The sequence below is a fragment of the Aphelocoma coerulescens genome, assembly GCF_041296385.1.
Source record: "Aphelocoma coerulescens isolate FSJ_1873_10779 chromosome W unlocalized genomic scaffold, UR_Acoe_1.0 ChrW_unloc_scaf_4, whole genome shotgun sequence".
NCBI classification, from domain to species: Eukaryota; Metazoa; Chordata; class Aves; order Passeriformes; family Corvidae; genus Aphelocoma; species Aphelocoma coerulescens.
This window is the reverse complement of record NW_027184083.1, coordinates 3,011,289-3,033,411: the sequence shown is the minus strand read 5'-3', so window position 1 is coordinate 3,033,411 and position 22,123 is coordinate 3,011,289. Positions and strand designations below refer to the sequence as shown.

Genomic DNA, 22,123 nt, shown 5'->3' with positions numbered 1-22,123 from the left:
GAGCAATAGCTTTTCATACTATGGCATAGAACTTTTTGGTTTCTGTGCCTTTATTTCAGTAGATTGTGTTAGTACTATCATGTTGAGGTTTAGGAATGGTACTCCCCAATTTAGTGCCCCCACCTAGACTCTCCCAAACCAGACACCACTCACTCCCCTTCTACCCCCATTGAAAGCACAAAAGGCAAAGATCATGGGTTGAGAAAATAACAATTTACTGGAAACAGCAATGAGATAACTAATAGTAACAGCAAGAATATTAATAACAAAAGCTATAAGAAAAAGAAATTATTTACATGGAAAACCATGACAAACACTGACCAGTTCTTCCTGACCACATTTTTATCCCAACCAGAAAAAGGATGCCCTTCTGCTCTGAAGGCAGAGAACCTCCCCTTACCCCACCCATGGCAATGATGTGAGGTGGTATTGAATAACATTAGGGTCTGGTCATGCCCCTCTCCCCACTACTGTAAAAGCCCTTTTCTGGCCTAAACTAGGATATTACCCACTCCTTATTCTAGACCATGCATATCATGCCCAGATCCTACACCTTCCAACTATATCCATATACATGTATATAAATATACACATGCACAGGTATCATTTCCATAGTCACTGGCTGTCCCTCCATGATGTCTGTTGAGTTCATTTAATCCATGACTGTGGGTTCTATCTGTCCTAGATGTCTTCCAGGGCAGGAGGGATGGTGTGCTGTTGGCTGGTTGCTGCATCAGGAGCTCACGACTGGTCTGTCTGGAGCAGTCCATTCTCATTGGCCATGGGAGTTATGGCATACAGTGGCAATGTCATTCAGCAACCAATATCATGCAACTTAACATTACAGACTGTTCTCACCCAAAAATCAAGTACTCTGAGGTACACATCATGGTTCCCTGTCCCTCTGAATTACCCACCAAGTGCACCCCAGTCCTTGAGCAAAAACAATCCCACAGATGGGTTTTCCTTTGTTTGAGGCATGACTAATCCAAACTGACTATCCTAAAACATTTCTCATATGCACCACAGGGACTTTATTGCCTTCTACGGTACGCGGAGGTTTTGATAGGGCAGGGCCAGCTCAATTGGTGGAGCCACTAGTGTTAACTAACCAAGTGGCCTTCACTAAATGTAGATCCCAATGTTTGAAGGCCCCACCACCCATTGCTTTCAATGTGGTTTTTACCAGTCCACTGTACTGTTCAATTTTCCCGGAGGCTGGTGCATGATAGGGAATATGACGCGCCCACTCAATACCATACTTTCTGGCCCAGGTGTCTATGAGGCTATTTTTGAAATGAGTCCCGTTGTCTGACTTGATTCCTTCTGGGGTGCCATGTTGCCACAGGACTTGCTGTGATAGTGTTCCAGGCAGTGGCCTGAGGCACAGGGTGTGTCTCCAGCCATCCAGTGGTTGTTTCCACCATTGTAAGCACATAGTGCTTGCCTTGGCAGGTCTGCAGGAGTGTGATATAATCAATCTGCCAGGTCTCCCCATACTTATATTTAGACCACCTTCCCTCCATACCAGAGGGGCTTTACCCACTTGGCCTGTTCCACTGCACCACATGGTTCACAGTTATGGACAACCTGGGGTATGGTGTCCATGGTTAAGTCCACCCCTCAATCACGAGCCCATCTGTATGTTGCATCTCTTCCCTGATGACTTGAGGCATCATGGGCCCATGAAGCCAGAAATAATTCACCCTTGTGTTGCCATTCCAGATCTACCTGAGACACTTTAATCTTGGCAGCCCAATCCATTTGTCCGTTGTTGCATTGTTCTTCAGTAGTGTGACTCTGGGTACATGTGCATCTGCATGACTAGTGGGTTGACACTGGCTGGATGCCAGACACCCAGCAAAGCTGCTCACTCACTCTCCTCTGCAGCTGGGCAGAGGAGAGAAAATATAATGAAAGGTTCATGGGTTGAGATAAAGACTGGGAGATTTCACCCATCAAATATCATCACGGGCAAAACAGAGTCTAATTAGAGATATGAATTGAATTTATTGCTAACAAAATCAGAGCTGGTTTATAAGAAGTAAAATAAACCCTTAAAAACGCCTTGCCCCCACCCCTCCCTCCTTCCCAGCTCTACTGCCTTCCCCAGCAGCACAAGGAGACAGGGAATGAGGGTTATGGTCAGTTCATCACCTGTGGTTTTTCCTGCTGCTCAGGGAGACGAGTCAGTCCCCTGCTGCACTGTGGGGTCCCTCCCACGGGAGACAGTTCTCCATGAACTTCTCCAACATGAGTCCATCTCACAAGCAACAGATCTCTGTGACCTGCTGCAGTGTGAGTCCATCCCACGGGCAATAGTCTTTCTCAGACTGCTGCAGCATAGGTCACTCTTCCACAGGGTGCAGTCTTCCATGGGCAGGTTTTTCCAGCCTGGGAGCAGGGCCCCTCTCTCCACCGGCCTCCCACGGGGTCACAGCCTCCTTTCTGGCATCCACTTGCCCTGGTGTGGATCTCCTCCATGGGCTGCATGTGGATTTCTGCATCCCCTGTAGACCTCCATGGGCTGCAGGGGGACAGCCTGCTTCACCGTCTTCACCATGGGCTGCAGAGGAATCTCAGCTCCGGTGCCTGGAGCACCTCCTCCCCCTCCTTCTTCACTGACCTTGGTGTCTGCATAGTTGTTCTTCTCACATGTTCTCACTCTGCTCTTCTCTGGCTGGAATTACAACTGCACAATTTTTTGTTTGTCTTTCTTCTTAAATATATTATCACAGAGGTGTTACCACCATTTCTATTCTTCCCAGCTTTGTCAAGTTGTATGTCCATCTTTGGAGCTGCCAGGAATTGGTTCTGCTGGACACTGAGGAAGCTTCTAGCAGCTTCTCACAGAAGTTGCCCCTGTAGCCTGCCCCCCCCCCCACCTAAGCTTGGTCATGCAAACCCAATACAGACACATTATTAGATCATCCTTGAGAGGATACTTTTGCCTCATGCTTGACAGGAGTTGCCCTCAGAGGCTGTTTCTGTCCTCTTCCCAATCCCCTTATCTATGCCCACATCCTGGAACATGGATCCAAGCTGCTTGGCTTCACTACTGTCTATTTTCATATTGTGGGCTGTGATATCCCAGCATTGGAGTAGCCAGGTTACTGGGCGCTCACCCAAATTGCAGTTGAAATCTTTTCATTTGTCTCACAGCTCACCTGAGGACAGGGATCAGGGAATTATCTCTGGCCCTGCCTCTTCCTCCTGTTCTGACAGTCTTGATTCCTCTTCATCCCTCACTAAGCGAACTGATTTGGTCTTGGATTTCTTCTGCTGTATAGAGGCAACTGCTACCGGCACAGGTTGCTCCTCTGGTTCAGCTGCAGTTTGAGTGGCCACAGTGCCTGTTCATCTGCTTTCCTTCTTTTCCTCAGGATGCTGTCTAGTGATGAACAGTGTCTGATACTTAGTAGCCAGGGACCAGCACGTTGCATAACTTTGCACCTCTCTAGAACTGCCACAGCATTTTTCCTTCGCATATTTTATCACTTTAACAGGGTCCTGTAGTTGTTCAGGGGTGAACTTCCAAACCATTGGAGAAGTCCTTCGAATACTGGCCCATGTCCTCCCACAGTCCATGCTACTCATGACTATCCACTCTCGGGACAGATCTCTGAATGACCTCCCCCTAGAAATCTCTTTCTTGACTCTAAACATAATGTGGACCACACTGAGGAGACCTGGCAGACCTACCAAGAACATGCTTTCCTAATATCCAAAGTGAATTAAAAATTCTCAAAAGCTGTTGTAATAGGCCTGAAGGAGGAAAAGGAAGTGAAAGGCTGTGGAAAATTATCCTTCCCTGTTCCCTCCACAGACTGTGTATAATTATTAATGGACTGCAAAGTTAGGTAGGAAAGCAACACTGAATATGCATCCCAAATAACCCTCATTGCCCTTGATGTTATCATGTCATAAACTGATATCCCACAGTACAGCAACAAAGCAATGGTGATCCCTCTCCCTGCTCTGAAAAAGAATGTTGCAAGGAGAACATACAGGAATATATACAGGGTTAGATACCACACCCACATGAACAGACCAAGCTACACTGGGACCGGTGGCTCCATGCCTAATACAACAAATGCTTAGATCAAATTTGTTTCCAATCCACTCTGGGCAGATCTGTTCTTATCTCAACCCTTCATGCCTGACATTGGGCGCCAAATAAGGCTGTCATGGTTCAGGAATGGTACTCCCCAATTTAGTGCCCCCACCTAGACTCTCCCAAACCAGACATCGCTTGCTCCCCCTCCACCCCCACTGAAAGTACAAAAGGCAAAGATCACGGGTTGCGAAAATAACAATTTACTGGAAACAGCAATGAGATAAGAAAACTAACAATAACAGCAAGATTAATAATAAAAGCTATAAGACAAAGAAACTATTTACACAGAAAACTTTGACAAATAGTGACTGGCTCTTCCTGACCACATTTTTCTCCTGACCAGAAAAAGGTTGCTCTCCTCCTCTGAAGCCAGAGAGGGTCCCTTTGCCCCATCCCTAGCAATGACATGAGGTGGTATTGAATAACATTAGAGCCTGGCCATGCCCCCCTCCTGACTACTGTAAAAAATTAACTTTGCCCTGGCTGAAACTCAGCCACATGTTTTCAAACACTGTCAAAATTAATAGAGTTATTCTAGATTTTCACTTTTGTGATCCATGAGTTGAAAATAAAAATAATGACAATATTGTTTTTAACCATAGCACTTTTCTTCTGGCTCTTTCTTTGGTATTGAATTTATATCTTTTTATTTATAAGACTATATATATAAAGTATTCTAAATATATAATATATTGCATAATATGATATATGTATTTTTATATCTTTTTTTCATAGTTTAACCCCAGCTGGCAACTAAGCCCCACATAGTGGCTTGCTTATTCCCCTCACAGTAGGATTGGTGAAACAATCAGGGGGAAAAATGAGAGAACTCATGGGTTGAGATAGACAGTTTAATAGGAAAACCAAAAGCCATACATGCAAGCAAAGCAAGATAAAGAATTAGTTCACTGCTTCCCATGGGCAGGCAAGTGTTCAGCCATTTCCAAGAAAGCAGGGATCCATCATGAGTAATGGTGATTTGGAAAGACAAATGCTATCATTCCCATTCCTCTTTCCTCCCCTAGCTTTATATGCTGAGCATGACATCATATGGTATGGAATGTCCCTTTGGTCAGTTGGAATCAGCTGTCCCAGCTGTGCCTCCTCCCAACTTCTTGTGCACCCACAGACTACTCATTAATGGTGTGATGTGAGAAGCAGAAAAGGCCTTGATTCTGTATAAGCCCTGCTTAGCAACAGCTAAAACATCCCTGTGTTATCAACACTTTTTTTAGCACAAATCCAGAACACAGCCGTATAATAGCTACTATGAAGAAAATAACTCTATCCCAGCCAAAACCAGAACAATAGAACATATATAAATATATTTGCCTCACAATCTCACAAATACAAAACTTGCAACTTTTTGCATTTTTGATGGAGTAAATAATTTCTTAGTGTTCTGGAAAACTGTCCTGCAGTCTGGGAGTCAGGATCCAGTCTGCAGAAAGAACTGTGGTGTTGTGAAATACATGCTGTGTAAGGAGGGGGGTGAGGAAGGCAGCTGCTCCAGGAGGATACTAGCCTCCTCTGAATGAACAGGGGTAGCAGGGAGACTCATGAGCCAATGGCAGAGATAGTGGCAGCTCTGGCAACATTAGCTTCATAGTCCTCATCCCCTCTAAATTAAAACTTGTACTGTCCTCCTATAAAGGGTAGAGGAGGGAGGGGAGAACCTTGGGGTACTTTCCCCCTTTAGGTAGCGAGGAAGGGACCTTTCCTCATAAGGTGATCCTTTGTATTTTAAAAAATACAGTAGAAAACTAATTGGGATAACTGGTTCCTTTAGCTTCTAGGATGGGTACTCAACAGTGCAGAAGCGAATGAAAAAGGTTTTATCTGATCGGGAACTATTATGTTCTGATATTAATTGTAATTAAAAAATGAATTTACATTCATCTTGTGGTTTTGTTTTACAACCTTAGATTGGTGAATTATTGAGCACCACACACCCTGCCAACAAAGCCAGCTTAACTCTTTTCTGCCCTGAGGAAGGAGAATGGAAAAATTCCAACCTTGACAGACACAACCTTCAAGACTTTATTAACATTAAGCTCAACTCAGCTTCCATATTGCCCAAAATGGAAGGACTCTCTGAATTCACTGAGTATCTGTCAGAATCAGTAGAAGTGCCATCACCCTTTGACATTTTAGAACCTCCAACATCAGGAGGCTTCTTGAAACTCTCCAAACCCTGCTGTTATATTTTCCCAGGTGGAAGAGGGGACTCTGCATTATTTTCAGTGAATGGATTCAACATGCTTATCAATGGAGGATCTGAAAGAAAATCTTGCTTTTGGAAACTTATCCGGCACTTGGACAGGGTAGATTCCATTCTACTCACTCACATTGGAGATGATAACCTGCCAGGAATCAATAGCATGCTTCAGCGAAAAATAGCTGAATTAGAAGAGGAACAGTCCCAAGGGTCTGCGTCCAACAGTGACTGGATGAAAAATCTGATCTCACCTGATTTAGGTGTTGTATTCCTTAATATACCTGAGAACCTGAAGAACCTGGATCCTAACTTTAGAGTAAATAGGAGTGTAGAAGAAGCTTGGTTTACTCTCCAATATTTAAATAAATTGTCTATGAAACCAGAACCTCTTTTCAGAAACATAGGAAATACCACTGACCCCATCATTTTATTTCAGAAAATGGGAGTTGGCAAACTTGAGATGTATGTGCTTAATCCTGTCAAAAATAGCAAAGAGATGCAATATTTTATGCAGCAGTGGAGTGGTACTAGCAAAGATAAAGCTGAATTCCTGCTACCAAATGGCCAAGAGCTAGACATTCCCTTATCCTTTTTCACCTCTGTCTCATCCCTCATTGTGTGGCATCCATCTAATCCTGTAGAAAAAATAATCCGAGTTCTGTTTCCTGGAAACAGCACACAATATAATATTTTAGAAGGACTAGAAAAACTCAAACACTTAGACTTTCTTAAACAACCAGTGGTTACACAAAAAGACCTAACTGGAAACATTGCTAGTCCAGCTGTGAAACAAGCAAGGTTGAAGCAGCGAACAGACAGCAAGGAGAGTCTGAAGCCTGCTGCAAAGACACCAAGCAAACCTGTCAGAAAGGAATCTAAAGAAGAAAGATTGGAGCCTGCAAAACCTAGTCCAGCACTGGAAAAGCTTCAGAAATTGGAAAGCAAAGAAAACGTTCCAGTTAAAAAAGAGAAACCAGTAAAAGGGGAGACCAAACCTATAGTGGCAGAAAAAGATGTTAAAAGTAAAGAAGAGCAAAAATCTGAAACTCCTGAAAAACAAGATACAGATGTAAAAGCAAAAGTAGCAAAGGACAAGCCAGTGAAAAAGGAAGTCAAAGCAAAACCTGAAAAAAAAAAAGAGGAAAAAGAAAAACCAAAGAAAGCAGTTTCTAAAAAAGAGGAGAAAACACCCATCAAAAAAGAGGAAAAACACAAAAAAGAAGAGATCAAGCAAGAAGTTAAAAAAGAGGTGAAAAAGGAAGATAAGGAAACTAAGAAGGAAGTAAAGAAAGAAGCTCCACCAAAGGAAGTTAAAAAAGACGGTAAAAAAGAAGAGAAGGAAATAAGGAAGGAAGAAAAAGGAATCAAAAAAGACATCAAGAAGGTTCCTAAAGAAACAAAGACATCTGCTCCTTCAACTGAAGTCAAAAAGCCAGCAGCAAAGACTAAACCACAAAAGAAGGAGGAACCTACTAATAAAGAAGCAATATCTACTGAAAAGCCAAAGGAAAAAGTAAAAATCAAGACTCTCAAGGAGATTAAAGTCAGTGGAGCTCAAGCTGCCCTTTCAGTAGTTGAAGCCACTACCACAACTGCAGCAGCTGCAGAAATTGCAGCTAGTGGAAAAGAACTTCAAGTTGAGAGATCCCTTATGTCTTCACCAGAGGATTTAACGAAGGATTTTGAGGAATTAAAAGCTGAAGAAGATGAAACAATAAAAGTAACGAAACTTCAAGTTGCACTCATAGAGGATGAACTGAAACTCACTGGCACAGAACAAAAAGAGGCCTTTGAAGTCCAAAAAGAAAAATTAGATCATGAAGGACCTGCTGAGTCATCTGATGAAGGCATAACTACTACAGAGGCAGAGGGTGAGTGTGAACAAACATCTGAAGAATTGGAACCTCTGGAAAAGCACAGGGTTGATGACCATGAAAAGTTTGAAGATGAGGGAACTGTCTTGGAAGACTCATATGAAGGAGGAAATGATGAGGAAAATGCAAAGACAGAAGAAGCTGAAGAGCGAGGTGAAGAGGCGGAGGTAAAGACACAACTGGTCACTACAAAACTATATATGAAGAAAGCAAGAAAAATGCAAGAGAGTTCAGAAGAAATAATGGCTGATATTAAAGCAAAAAAATATATTGAAAAGGCAGATGATGAGGCATCAGATGAACAGGCTAAGGAAGACAGGGAAGAAGCAGTTGAAAAGGCAGAAACTGAAGAGGCTGAAGAAGACAAGGAAGACAAAGCAAAAGACATTAGAGATGAAGAGAAGACTGAAAAAATAGAAGCTGAAGATTATGTGATGGCTGTGGTAGACAAAGCTGCAGAAACTGGTGAAGTTGAAGATAAATATGGCCTACTCATACTTACACCAACAAAACACTCAGAGCCTCAGTCTCCAACAGTTGAACTGGCTTCTTCTATCCATAATGAAATATTACCTGGTGGCTCAGAAAGTGAAGCCACTGTTTCTGATGAAGAAGATAGAGAAAATCCACCTGAGGAATTCACTGCTACTTCAGGTTATACACAGTCTACCATCGAAATATCCAGTGAACCAACTCCAATGGATGAAATGTCTACCCCCCGGGATGTCATGAGTGATGAAACTAACAATGAGGAAAGTGAGTCACCTTCTCAAGAGTATATGTACATTACCAAGTATGAGACATCATTGTACTCTCAAGAATTTGCTAGACCTAAACTTTCTCCACTTCCAGATGCTTTTAATGGATTATCAGAGGGATCCAAAACAGAGGCCACAGAAGTTAAAGACTATAATGCCTCAGCTTCTACCATCTCACCACCTTCTTCATTAGAGAAAGACAAATTCTGTAAATCTGCATTCCAAGATGTATATTGTCAAAAAGGAAGTGAAATCCAAGGCACTGACAAATTAGAAATCAAAGAACCCTGTCCAGAAGATGGTGGAAAACATAGTCCAGCCAAGAGCCCAGCTAAGAGTTTGTCCCCTCCATCACCTGTTGCTAAAACACCACTGAGTGAACACAGTGTGAACTTTTCACTTACTCCCAGTGAGATCAAAGCCTTGGCTGAGCCTGTCCCCATTGCTACATTGTCTGATGTACATCAAGAAGTTGCCAAAGAGTACTGTGCAAGCCCTGAAGATAAAACATTAGAAGTAGCATCTCCCTCACAGTCTGCTGCTGGTAGTGCTGGCCACACGCCTTATTATCAATCTCCCACTGATGAAAAATCCAGTCAGCTTCCCTCTGAAACCAATGAAAAGTCAACAGAAGTTCCTGTTATCTTTGAACTCAGTGAAGATAAAGATGAGTCTGCTAAACCCAGAATTAGCCCTATGGATGAGCCTGTGCCAGATTCAGAATCTCCTATTGAAAAGGTTCTCTCGCCTCTACGGAGTCCACCACTGATAGGTTCAGAGACCACTTATGATACATTTTTGAGTGCTGATGTAAAGTCTCCCACCAGAGATTATGGAAATCCTTCTGAGGGGAAACCTGAAAAAAAAAAATCACCTGTTCAGATGAACCCGGCTTCTGAAGCCAGCTCTGTGAGCCTTTTCCAAGAAAAACAAGGTGAAAAAAGCATGGAGTTTATGGTAATTAAGGAAGGTTTCAGCCTAGAAAGGAAAATGGAGGATACAGAACCCAGCAGCTCTCAGTCTTCACTGGTCTTGGAGGAGCAGAAGTTAGCAGGTGATCTCTCGCCGACTCAAATAGATATTGGTCAGTTTGGTTCCTTAAAAGAAGACACCAAAATGTCAATTTCAGAAGGTACTGTTTCTGACACATCTGCAACTCCAGTTGATGAAGTTGTAGCAGAAGATACCTATTCCCATATAGAAGGAGTAGCTTCTGTCTCTACAGCATCTGTTGCTACTAGTTCATTTCCAGAACCAACTACTGATGATGTATCTCCTTCTTTGCATGCCGAGGTTGGATCCCCCCACTCTACTGAAGTTGATGATTCCCTTTCAGTGTCAGTTGTACAAACACCAACAATGTTTCAGGAAACAGAGATGTCTCCATCTAAAGAAGAATGCCCAAGACCCATGTCAATTTCACCACCAGATTTCTCACCTAAAACTACAAAATCAAGAACCCCAGTGCACAATCACAAATCTCCTGAGCAGTCAACTATGTCAGTAGAATTTGGTCATGAGTCCCCTGAGCAGTCTTTAACAATGGACTTTAGTAGGCAATCTCCAGACTATCCTACTGTAGGCACTAGTACATACCATATATCTGAAAATGGACTGACAGAAGTAGATTATAGCCCTTCAGATATACAGGAGCCTATTTTTGCATGGAAGACTTCCCCTGTGGAGCAGTCATCTTGCTTTCAGGAGAAGGATATTTCAGAAATTATTTCAGTTTCTCAAATTGAAGCTTCATCCTCAACTTCATCAGCTCATACACATTCCCAGTTAACTTCACCACTGCCAGAAGAAACCTTTTCAGGTGCTGTTCCACCCAGACATATGTCACTACATTCTTCTTTTACTTCAGAAAAGATGCAGAGCCTCGGAGAAAAGCTTTCACCAAAGTCTGACCTATCTCCATTAACTCCAAGGGAGTCTTCTCTGTACTCTCCTAGTTTTCCAGATTCACCTCCTGCAATCACAGAAGTTGTGCCAGCTAGTCACACATCTTCATTGTCTTTGCAAGTGTCCTCTGTCAAAGCATTTGGTTACCAAGAACCCCTAACAAAGCACAGTCCAGAACCTTTAATCAGCCCAGAAAAAGAAGATTTAGAGGAAAGCAGCAGGTCACCAGAAGAACTTAGTTATTCTTACAAGGCCCCAGAGAAAACTGTTAGGTCACCAGATGATATTAGTTACTCCTATGAGGCAGTTTCAACATCTAGATCACCTCAGTCCACAGATTATTCCTATGAGATAATTGGGAAAGCTATCAGATCACCTGATGCTATGGATTACTCCTATGAGACAACTGGGAAAGCCACCAACTCACCTGAAGACACAGATTACTCATTTGAGACAACTAGGAAAACCACCAGGTCATCCAAAGCTACTAGCTATTCCTATGAAGCAAGTGCACATTTTACTCCAGAAAAATCTTTAGCAGAATCCCGTCAAGATGTTGACTTATGCCTTGTGTCTTCCTGTGAATATAAACATCCTAAAACTGAACTTTCACCGTCATTTATCAACCCAAATCCCCTTGAGTGGTTTGCAAGTGAAGAACAGTCTCAATATCAAAAGAAACCATTAACTCAATCTGTGAGAGCTCATACACCTTCTGGGGGAAAGCAGCAAGGGCGGCAGTGTGATGAAACCCCTCCTACATCCATGAGTGAGTCTGCCCCATCTCAGACTGATTCAGATGTTCCCCCTGAGACTGAGGAATGCCCTTCCATCACTGCAGATGCTAACATTGATTCCGAAGATGAGTCAGAAACCATTCCGACAGACAAGACAATTACATACAAACAAATTGACCCACCACCTGCCCCAATGCAGGATCACAGTCCTTCCCCTAGGCACCCTGACGTCTCCATGGTTGATCCAGAGATTTTGCCCACTGATCAGAATTTGGGTAAACCTTTGAAGAAGGACCTCAAAGAAAAGACAAAGACAAAAAAGCAGGGTACTAAGACCAAGTTGTCTTCTCCTGTTAAAAAAACTGATGGTAAATCAAAACAAGTGGCTTCACCAAAACCAGCTGTAAAGGAATCTTTAGACAAAAATTCCAAAACAGTTTCTCAAAAAAAGGAGTCTGTGGAGAAAGCAACCAAAAATATCTCTAATCCAGAAGTAAAGTCTCAAGTGGAAGAGAAAGATAAGGACACCAAGAATGCAGCAAATACAACAACATACAAGTCAGCAAAGACTGCAACCACAGGTAAAGACAGATAGGAGTTCCCTAATGTTAAGATTTTCTTTGTTGTTGCAGTGAAGTTAGGTTGCCTTTACATCAGCTGACAATGTGGTTTTTAGCAAACCCCCAAGGAAAGTTCATGTTTTAAATATAAATCTCGTGTATTATAGCTACATTTAAATGAATGAAATACACTGAATTAAGTTTTGCAATCTGATAAATCTGATGTGTCAGTTTGCTCAGATGCAAAGAATTAGAGAGGGTACATCAAATATAAAAAACTTAGTACTATCTGAATTGTTAACCAACTATTAGAATTAAAAGTACCACTTCTGTAGGTGAAGTGAAATCAGCAGTAAAGTAAATTACTTTATTCATTATAAGAATTGTATAGGCATAATATTCTTAACATAAAGTAATGCAATTCAATATTGTGAGAGGCATAGGTACAATCAGACATTGGATGCTTTTATTACTTTTCTGGATTAATTTTAAAAATAGTATTTTTAAAAAATTATAACAGTAGTAAGAGCACTTTCAGTGAGCTGAGCATGTATATCACATAATCCAGTTGTGGTCAGTTGACCTTGGCTCAACACCAGGTGCCCACCAAGCTGCTCTACCGCTCCCCTTCCCAGCTGGACAGGGGAGAGAAAATCAGATGGAAAACAACTTGTAGGTTGAGATAAGGCAGTTTACTAAAGTGAAAGCAAAAGTTTGCACAAGCACAAGCAAAGAGAAAAAAAGAGTTTATTTTCTACTTCCCATCAACAAGTGATGTTCAGCCACTTTCTGGGAAGCAGGGCTTCAGCTCATGCAGTGGTTGATCTGGAAGGCAAACATTGTAGAATGCCCCCCTGTTCCTCCTCTCTTCCTTAGCTTTTTTTATCTGAGCTGTCATTAGATGGTATGGAATATCCCTTTGGTCAGTTTGGGTCAGCTGTCCTAGTTGTGTCCCTGTTATGATCCAGTTTCAAGGTTCTTAGAAATGCCTCAGCCCAAATTAAGGTGCAAACAAGACCATATGTCAGTGACAATAGTAAGGGTTTTATTTGATAGTAAACATGAGAGAGAGAGAAAGAAAGAAGTAGAAAATAGGTGGTGGGGGGGGGGGGACAGAAAGAGTGACAGGGACAGAATAAGGAAGATATCACCACTCCATGGATCCCAACGGTGTCCCATTGATCCTCTCCAGCTGGTCCCCTTAGTGGTGAAAACCTCCCCCAGAAAACATAGAATCCCATGGGTATATATGCTCAGGCTAGGTAGGCATGTCCAGGCGTGTCCCCCTGGAGGTGGGGGGGCAGTCTCTCACAGCAGACTCTGGGTCTGTTGCATCACGTGCAGTCCTGTGGGGCAAAGCCTTTCACATGAATGCCCCGTGGATGTGGCCTGTGGGGTTGGGGGTTCCACAGCTGGGCCAGTTTGTGTAATCGCAGGATGGGTGTTTATTGCCTCTCACCAGAGGTTACACCATGCATTCAAAACCTCCTTCTCCCCCCTCGGTTGGGGGGAGTCTGTGTAAACTTGGCCTCTGTGAGCTGTGCTCTTCCCCCACCCCAAACTCAGCTGGGGATAGTTGTAGCTGGTGGCTTTGGCCTTTTGTGGATGCATACCTTTCCCTCAGCCTGAGATGATTAAACAATGCGTTTCCCTTTATCTAATCAACAGTTTGACTTTCAGTTCAAAGTCCCACTCTTCAGGGGGACTTCCTCCGTTGTAGCTTCTTTATAATGAGCAAAACTTTATATCAATGTTTGAGGCATGAACTATTTTCAGTCTCTGACAGTCCCCTCCCAGGATCTTGCCCACTTCCAGCCCCTTGATGGGGGGGGGGGGGGGAATGGTAGACAGCTCTGGCGCTGTGGCAGTGCTACTCAGCAGTAGCCAAAACACTGGTATGTTGTCAACACCTTTCCAGCTACAAATGCAAAGTACAGCACTGTGAGGGCTGCTATGGGAAAATGAACTCCAGCTCAGCCAGAACCAATACACAGTTTAAGTTTTATGCCATCAGTAATGACTAAATATACAGAAAACTAATGTTATTTTGAATGACTGTTGTGTATTCCAAGTAGTAATAAAATATGAATTAGATTACCAAAGAAGACATTGTGCTAATATTTTGTTTCTGGCAGATCTTGTTAGAGAGTGTTTTGGGGATACTTGGATTTTGCTGTTTCCAGGACTGATGTTTTATTGAAAACTTTTTTACAAGGAACAAGTGTAGGATTCAGTACAAGCAAACCAGCATTCAGCTCTCTGTAGCTTCATCATTTTAAGTGGTCCACTATTCCTTTCTTACATCATTATTTGCATGTAGCTCCTAGTAGATGTTTTTCAAAGCAGCTGTTCAGTTCCTCATGCTGTACATTTCTCCAGCACTTCAGTTTTATATTAGATTCTTCTTCCTTGAAGCATACTTCTAAGGTATATTCTAGCGCTGAAGACAAGGCTCAATTTGATAATGACATTTAAGTGTAAAATGTAATGTCTAATGTATTATGCAATGTTAGTATACACAATTCAGAAAGATGTATCCCAGATTTTTTATGATAAAAGATGATAAAAGATTTTTTTAATATACCCAATAGTTAAAAACTCTCTAATTCAGGAAATCTTATCATATTATGATGCTTATTTGACATATTGCCCTGTGATGAATGGCAGGTCCCACTAGACAATTGTATTGGACTTGCCAGTATTTTCAATATGTAATCCTAAATAGTGTTGTTCAGATAATTTAGTTTACCAAACTTCATCCTCTGTAACATCATGAGGAGATCAATAAAACATAAATGGTGATCATCTAGATAAAATTACTGCTTGAATCCTGATTGTCAGTTCACACCATGATCCAGTGTTCAGCAAAAGCAGCTATTTTTGACCTCTTCTTGGAACAGATACTATGCTGTGTATAGCAGAAAAACATGCTTCCCTCTACTTTTTGTGATGTGGCTAGTTTGTGTATGTAAATAAGGATCCAGCAGGCAAACAAACATTTGTTCTCAGTTTCCTGTAGTAATTGCTTTAGAAAGTTTCTCTTTTCTCTCACCTTCCACTTCGCCCCTCTCTCTGCTCATATGTAGTATCTTCCTGATGCACCTGTAAGACAGTCTGAACATATCAACAGCTACTATGTCTTGATATGTGGTGATACCCCAAATCTCAGGACCACTTCTGCATGGCTCCCTGTGTGACCCTAGCTTTTATAATCATGCATACCTGAGACTTTCAAAAAGTTGTACTTCTTAAATTGGAAAATAATACTGCCATTTATTGAATGGTAATTCAGTAACCACAGCCCTGCATAGTAATTGTTGGATAATAGTATATTACTGGGAAAGGTTCGGTCAAATGTTGTTTATGTGGTAGTGAGTTTTTATTGCATTATATAGTTAGTTATTTTTATTTCATTTTTTTCCTCCCAGTCCAATTGTAATTGGCATACGACAAAGTTGGAACGTGTTATTAGATGTAGGAGGGTAATGCCATAAATGTTTCAGGGGACACAGAAGTACAATTGTAGCTATGTAATGTTTAACTAAGACAAGCAATTTTAATATAATCTCAGCAGTTATAGTGGTAATTAACAAATGCATGTTTTAACTATCCTATGATATGTTCTTTTGTTGTTTGATTTCTAAAGGACCTGGGAATAGTAAGTCATCAAAATCTACAGCAGTGCCTCCAGGACCTCCGGTGTATTTGGATCTGGTGTACATTCCCAACCACAGCAATAGAAAAAATGTTGATGTTGAGTTTTTCAAGAGGGTGCGGTCATCCTACTATGTGGTGAGCGGGAATGATTCTGCAGCTGAGGAGCCAAGCAGGGCTGTTCTGGACTCCCTGCTGGAGGGAAAGGCTCAGTGGGACAGTAATATGCAGGTAGGCTTTTCACTCGTATTTCTACCTGGAAATGTAATCTTCTCTGAAAAGCAACTACAGGAAGCCAGAGTGCCTCTGCAGTGGGCAGCAGCTGCTGGAGACAGGAGTTCCCAGCTTGGACACCTTGTTTCATCAGTGATGTGAGAGGACACCCAAGTGAGGGATAGAGTTGCACCATACTCAAATGCTTCTCCATTTCTGACCCTTCTGACCTGTCTCTGGAGAACAAAACAGTTGGGACCTGGTTTACAAGGCCATTTGTCTACTTGATCTTGTTGTTATACCATATATGATCCAAGTTTGGAAACCTTGCAGGTTTTAAGTAGGAAAGAAAAGTGAATGTTTCATGGTTTATACAGTCAACACGTACACATGGAAACTTCATGTGCCTTTCCAACATGATAAATAAGTAAACAAAATATTTGGCCATAATCTGAAGAGCTATAGGTGCAGACTACAGACTGCTGCTTCTCTGGAAAGTTGCACCTCAGTACCTTAGAGAACCAAGGTTTTATTTTGATAAACTGCTTCTTCTCAGTCATTTTATGTTATCTACATATTTATTTATTTTCTTTTATCTGATCCACTCTTTCCAAAAGGGAATCATATTTGTTGGCTAGGATTTCTTAAAAAGACATTTTTCTTATCAGTTGCTTCTGTTGTCCATTCCTCAAGAGTTCTCCTCTTTTGTGTTGCAGGTGACCTTAATCCCAACCCATGACTCGGAAGTGATGAGAGAATGGTACCAAGAGACCCACGAGAAACAGCAGGACCTCAACATCATGGTTTTGGCAAGCAGCAGCACTGTTGTTATGCAAGATGAATCTTTTCCTGCGTGCAAGATTGAACTGTAAGAACCAGACTGCAAGATTTACTTTTTGTCCATAAATTCTTCAGTTTGAAAACACCTTTTCTAAAAATTCAACCCATCTATTTCAATTGCTGAACTGTATACCTGCAAAATGCTGTACCCTATCACAGTGATGCAAGTCACAAATATTTTTTAGTCTTTGCTGATTGCTAGGGGAAATAACAGCATTCCCATAATAGGGTCAAAATTATTGGGAAAATACAGATCCAGTTTCATCTCCACTGAATGTTTGAAAACCATGTACTAGCAACTCCAAGTGACTTATGCCAGGTAGAGGCATTTTCCATCTAAAGAATTACAAAGAGAGAAAAAGAAAGAGAGGGGTAGGAGGAGAAAGTAATAAATAATTAGATCTCCAGTAGTCTTATGGCAATAGCTGTATGTCTTACTGCAGTTCATGCATTCACATGAAAAGGAGGTTTGAAATTTGTATCAATCTGAGCTATTGCAAAGGAGGTCCTTACTTTACAGAATTAAGTTAGCTGCAAAATAAGAAGCAGAATGTGGCTAGGAAGGGATGTATAACCTAAATGTTCATTAGCAGTTTTCCACTTTAAATTTGAATCCTGCATGCTGACATCCAATAACATTCATAGGCCAAATATGCATGTAGTCTGAACCCCATTGAGAATTCTAAAACCTTTACTTCAACATGCAAAATTGTTGATCTAAGGCATGCTCCCAGTAAAAATCCACTCACTCCAGTCAGAACTGACCAGTACACATGCTTAAACACCCATGTCCACTATCAATTAACTAAAACAAAATACCAAAGCAGTTGGGAGTACATACAGTAGACAATTTGCCTTAGAAAGTGACTTGAATGTACAAAGAAACTTGATGCACTTATTTTTTATGTTGAGACAGCAAATTTATAAAACATCTGTGTAGGATCATAGTTGCCCCAGTAAAGAAGTGTTAGTGTGCATAAAGTGTATACTAGAAACCTATCTGACTGGTCAAACAGCTTGGTGCTATGAAGTACGTATGTTAGTTCTGTGAACAATTCATTGATGCACCAGGACAGCTCAACAAGGCAAGATGAGCATTTTTTTTTTTAAAGGTTCTTTTGTACTGTGGAAGTAAGATTGAAGTAGTCTCCGCTATCAGAGTTGCAAAACTTGGTAAAATATTAAGGATGATGAAGGTTACCTGCAAGTCTGTACAGTATTCAAACTTCCTCTGTCTTACCTTATTTGTTTAATTTAAGAGCATATATGGGTACAAATGTACAGAAAACTTTTTTGTAGTGCTGCGTGAACTTTTAATAAATTTTTAACAAAAGTTTTCATTTAAAGGAAAATTCAAAGAAAAGTTTTTCAGGCCAAGACAATTTTTTTAGTTGTAGTAGTAGTCTTGTAAGATAAATTAATGTTATTTAAAGTTCTAGTGAGAATGGATATTGAGGTAAGATTTGTTGAAAATAGTCAACTGCCTTTTTGGAAGCGGCGGGAAGGGGGTCCCTGGTGGAAAAATTAACCTATTGATGGTGACAGAAAATGGGATTTTAAATGCTGATTGCCTAATATTTACAAGAGTGTAATCTACATGCTCAATCCCCCCAAGATCTTGAAAAAAGATATAATAAATGATAAGCTAAAATAAGTTCCTTTCCCCCTTCTTCTCTCTCTTCCTTTCTCCCTTCCCTTCCTTCTTTAGACTGCTTGCAAGCAGAACAGCATATAGAACAGTTATGTCATTTAAGACAGTTTGGACTTTTTAGTCTCAGAAGTTTTATCCCAATTAAAAAGTCTTGTTACATTGTAGAAGGTTTGCAAATCTGAATTTATAGAAGGTGTAAAGGCCTCCAAAATGAAAATATGTGCTGGTCTGTGTGATTCACCATTATGGCTGGTATTAAGCTTTGCAATGTAGTGAACTATGACCTCATTTTATTTTCTTTACTTATAATTTGTTTCAATTTTACATTGTTAGGCCATTTTTGTTTAATAGGTATATGTTTGCACTCCTAATTTTTATGAGGGGTTTTTTAATACTGCTTTAGGGCCCTTTAAATGTGGGCTTCTGAGGCCTATTTAATGCTGTGAATTACTGTTTGTCAATTGTTGAGGTTTTTGATTTATTTTTAATGTCTTCTTCATTTTAGGTATCTCTGGCAGTGCTGTTTTATTTATTGCTATACCTTTTAAGTTGTTAAGAACTTCACTCAGAATGACTATGGCAGAAAAGGCAGATGGAAATGTATTGTGAAAACAAGCATGTTTGCTGGGCTCATAATCATTCACTTAAAATGGCTTTTGTAATACATAGTCTTCAAAGTTATAGGCAAAATATTTGGAAGAATAATTGTACAAGTTCTACAATTCTGCTTTGTCTACATTCTTATATATGTCAAATTTCAAACTTTTTAAGTGGGCGGGAATTGATTTTCTGATAATATCTGAAATGGTTTGTACCTCTGCTTTGGTAGAAAATATAAGTACAGCAATGGTCCTGAGTCTAATCTCACTTATGCCACTTATTCTTGTGAATCAAGAGCAATTTCACTACAATCAGGGAAGTTACAGTCATTAGGTCCTACTGTAAATGAAATTAGAATCAAGCCTTAAATCTTTCCAAGTAAGTTTGTGATGGCTCAAGCATTTATTTTACTTTAAAAATAATAATTAGGCAGTTACAGCTGTTCTTAAAATATTTATTCATCTTTTGCTTTTACAAGAATATTAAAAACCCAGTCTGACTATTCTGAGGTATTGTAATGCCTGTTCCATCCATTCCCTTTTAAATGTTAATCATGCCTGGGTGTAACACAGCAATGAACTCCTCCATTAGCTCCTCTTGCCTTTATGTCTTTCCTGCCTGTGGAACTAATCTAACTGCACTAATCACTACACAATCAGTTTAGAAACAGTCAGAAAAATGTTGCGTGTACATTAACGATGAGTACTGTTGATCAGCATAGATTTCTAGGAGCATGGTTTGTTTTGGTTAATTATAAAGATTCAGTAGGGCATGCCATTTAAATTGGGCATCCCCAGTCATGATCTTCATGCTATTACTTTACTGCTTCATAAAATTCAATAAATTACTTTAGAGGTCACACCCCACTCCTGAACTTAGACAGAGCCATTCTTTCATGCCTTTTCAAAGTCCTGTGGTGGGCCTGACTTCAGTGACCTCTACTTTTCATGCCATCTTTCATAAAATTAATTTTTGATTTTTTTTTATTATTATCTTGCATACTCCAGTGAATGGAGCTAGCTGCGTATATGAATGGGGTTGTTAAATTGTCTACAATAGCTTATGCATTTTAGGAGAGTTCTGGTACTTATTTACTAAGATTGGATCAATTTGTTATTTGAATTGTCAATCCATCCTACCACAAGAAAGTCATCTCCAAAGAACACTTACTGTGCATATAGGATATTTCTGTCATATGCTTCTCTTTGTTCATCTGTTGCAAGAGGTTCTTGCTATGATGTTTTGAGAAAAATAGTAATTTTGTTTAAAATAAAAAAAGAAAAAAGTCTGTTTGTTGTGACTTTACAAAAAAAAATCTAAAAAAAAAGTAACTAAATAAAACAATGACATAAAAATATTGAAACAAAAAAAAAAAAAAGAAGAAAAAACCAGCTTCTCTGCACTAGACTAGCTAGGAGGTCCAGATGTCAGAGCTACCTTTTCAGGACTGGGCTGAAATCACAACTGTAAAAGAGGAAATCTGAAATATCCTTTCACACATTTGCATGCAGCCATCATCTTCCAAACCATGGAAAGAAACAGTCTTGTTGCTGGCTGAGAAGCACCTCACACACCTCCTCTCTTGTTCTGAGTGGTGTTTGTGCCAATCTGCAGCTGTGTATGGTATTATGTCTTATAATTCTGCATCACTTCTATCCAGTCATATCTAATGTAGAAAATTAGTTTCCCATGAAAGTAATATGCAATGCTTTTATGATATTTGTGTGCAATGTCCCCTCTTCCATTGAGCATATCTGATGTAAAAGAAAAAACTCAGTTCCACAATAAAATACAAAAGCAGTAAAGCAGTATTGACATTTCTTGTCTTTGTGTATGTAAGTACTTGTAAGTTTTCCCTTTCCTTCAGTCATGATTACCTACTATATGGGCTTTTTCTCAAAAATTCAATTGAATCAGGGGGATGGGGAGCAGAAGAATTCGTTTGTCAGGAACAATGCATCTAGCTTGGTCAGCATACCAGAGCAGGAAGAAAAGATAAGAGACCGCTGATAAGACCAGCAGGAGTCTCAGACAGACATCCTGTGCTCAACCCAAAACTAGCTCAAACCAGTGCCAAAGCTTAAACCCAGGCCAAAGGTATAAAAGAGCATGCGCAGGAGAGAAAGGTGAAAAGTTCAGACGAGGAAGACTCCCCCTGACTTCATCCAAAGACCCTCGGAAGACCCCTACCACAACCACCAAACAACACTGCGCAAGCGCTACACGGATGTAAATGACTTTTGAGTTCATTATAATACGAAGCGAGGCTGGGCGGGGCTAGGTGATGAATATGTATAAGTTTGTTAGGAAACTTAATGACTATGGAACTTGTAACCCGATAAATACCGAGCTGAATGCAGCTGTCGGCACGCATGATTTTGGAGGAGCGATCCCCTGTGCGTCCCAGCGCTGGAATAAACATACCAACTTTACTACTTATTTAGTAGTGGAGTTCTTTCTGCTTTTCATTTGGCAAGCAGCCAGGAGAAACTCTGCCCGGCTGCAGGATTGGCTGGGGAGCGGACATCCTAGGCGTGCCCCAGGGCTTTCCTGGAGGATCTCCGCCCCTTGGCTCGCTCACTGCGGCGGACAGACAACGACCTGCTGAAGCTGCGGACAAACGGTATGTTTTGCATTTAAGGTGCCTGTAAGTCGTACGCGTGGCCAGGGCTGCTGGTAAGCCGTGAGGAGACGTCCCACACACAGCACAGTCCCTGTGAGGGTAAAGGTGGGGCTTGCAAGCAACCGGCTACCGGAGCCGGCAAGGGGGAATCGCCGACCGATAGAGCGGCCGCTAGCGATCCTGAGGGCGGATTGGGTGATTCCAGGGGGGGGTCCCGCTGGAACTTGTTACTGTGTTGGGAAAATATAAGCGGGACCCTGAAACTATTACAAGCGAGTGTTACGAACATTTTTGCTACTAGTAGCTGGTTTGAATCTTGTTGTGTTGCTTATATGTCTGTGCAGACATTGGTTGTTGTCGGACTGCTTTTATG

The 22,123-nt window shown here is 41.0% G+C and overlaps 1 protein-coding gene across 2 annotated transcripts in view; it reads left to right on the top strand.

The window, feature by feature from the left end:
- LOC138102890 (microtubule-associated protein 1B-like) overlaps positions 1 to 20,927 on the top strand; it is a 162,127-nt gene extending 141,200 nt beyond the window's left edge. Inside the window, exons 5-8 of one of the 2 annotated variants that reach the window (XM_069000666.1) lie at positions 6,043 to 12,190; positions 15,816 to 16,054; positions 16,753 to 16,904; positions 19,033 to 20,927. In XM_069000666.1, coding sequence (XP_068856767.1) covers positions 6,043 to 12,190; positions 15,816 to 16,054; positions 16,753 to 16,904; positions 19,033 to 19,075 — 6,582 coding nt within the window. In that variant the 3' untranslated portion in view covers positions 19,076 to 20,927. Of the gene's footprint in view, positions 1 to 6,042; positions 12,191 to 15,815; positions 16,055 to 16,752 lie in introns of both variants that reach the window. The other variant, XM_069000667.1, reaches the window with a different exon arrangement.
- Positions 20,928 to 22,123: the final 1,196 nt, after the last annotated feature.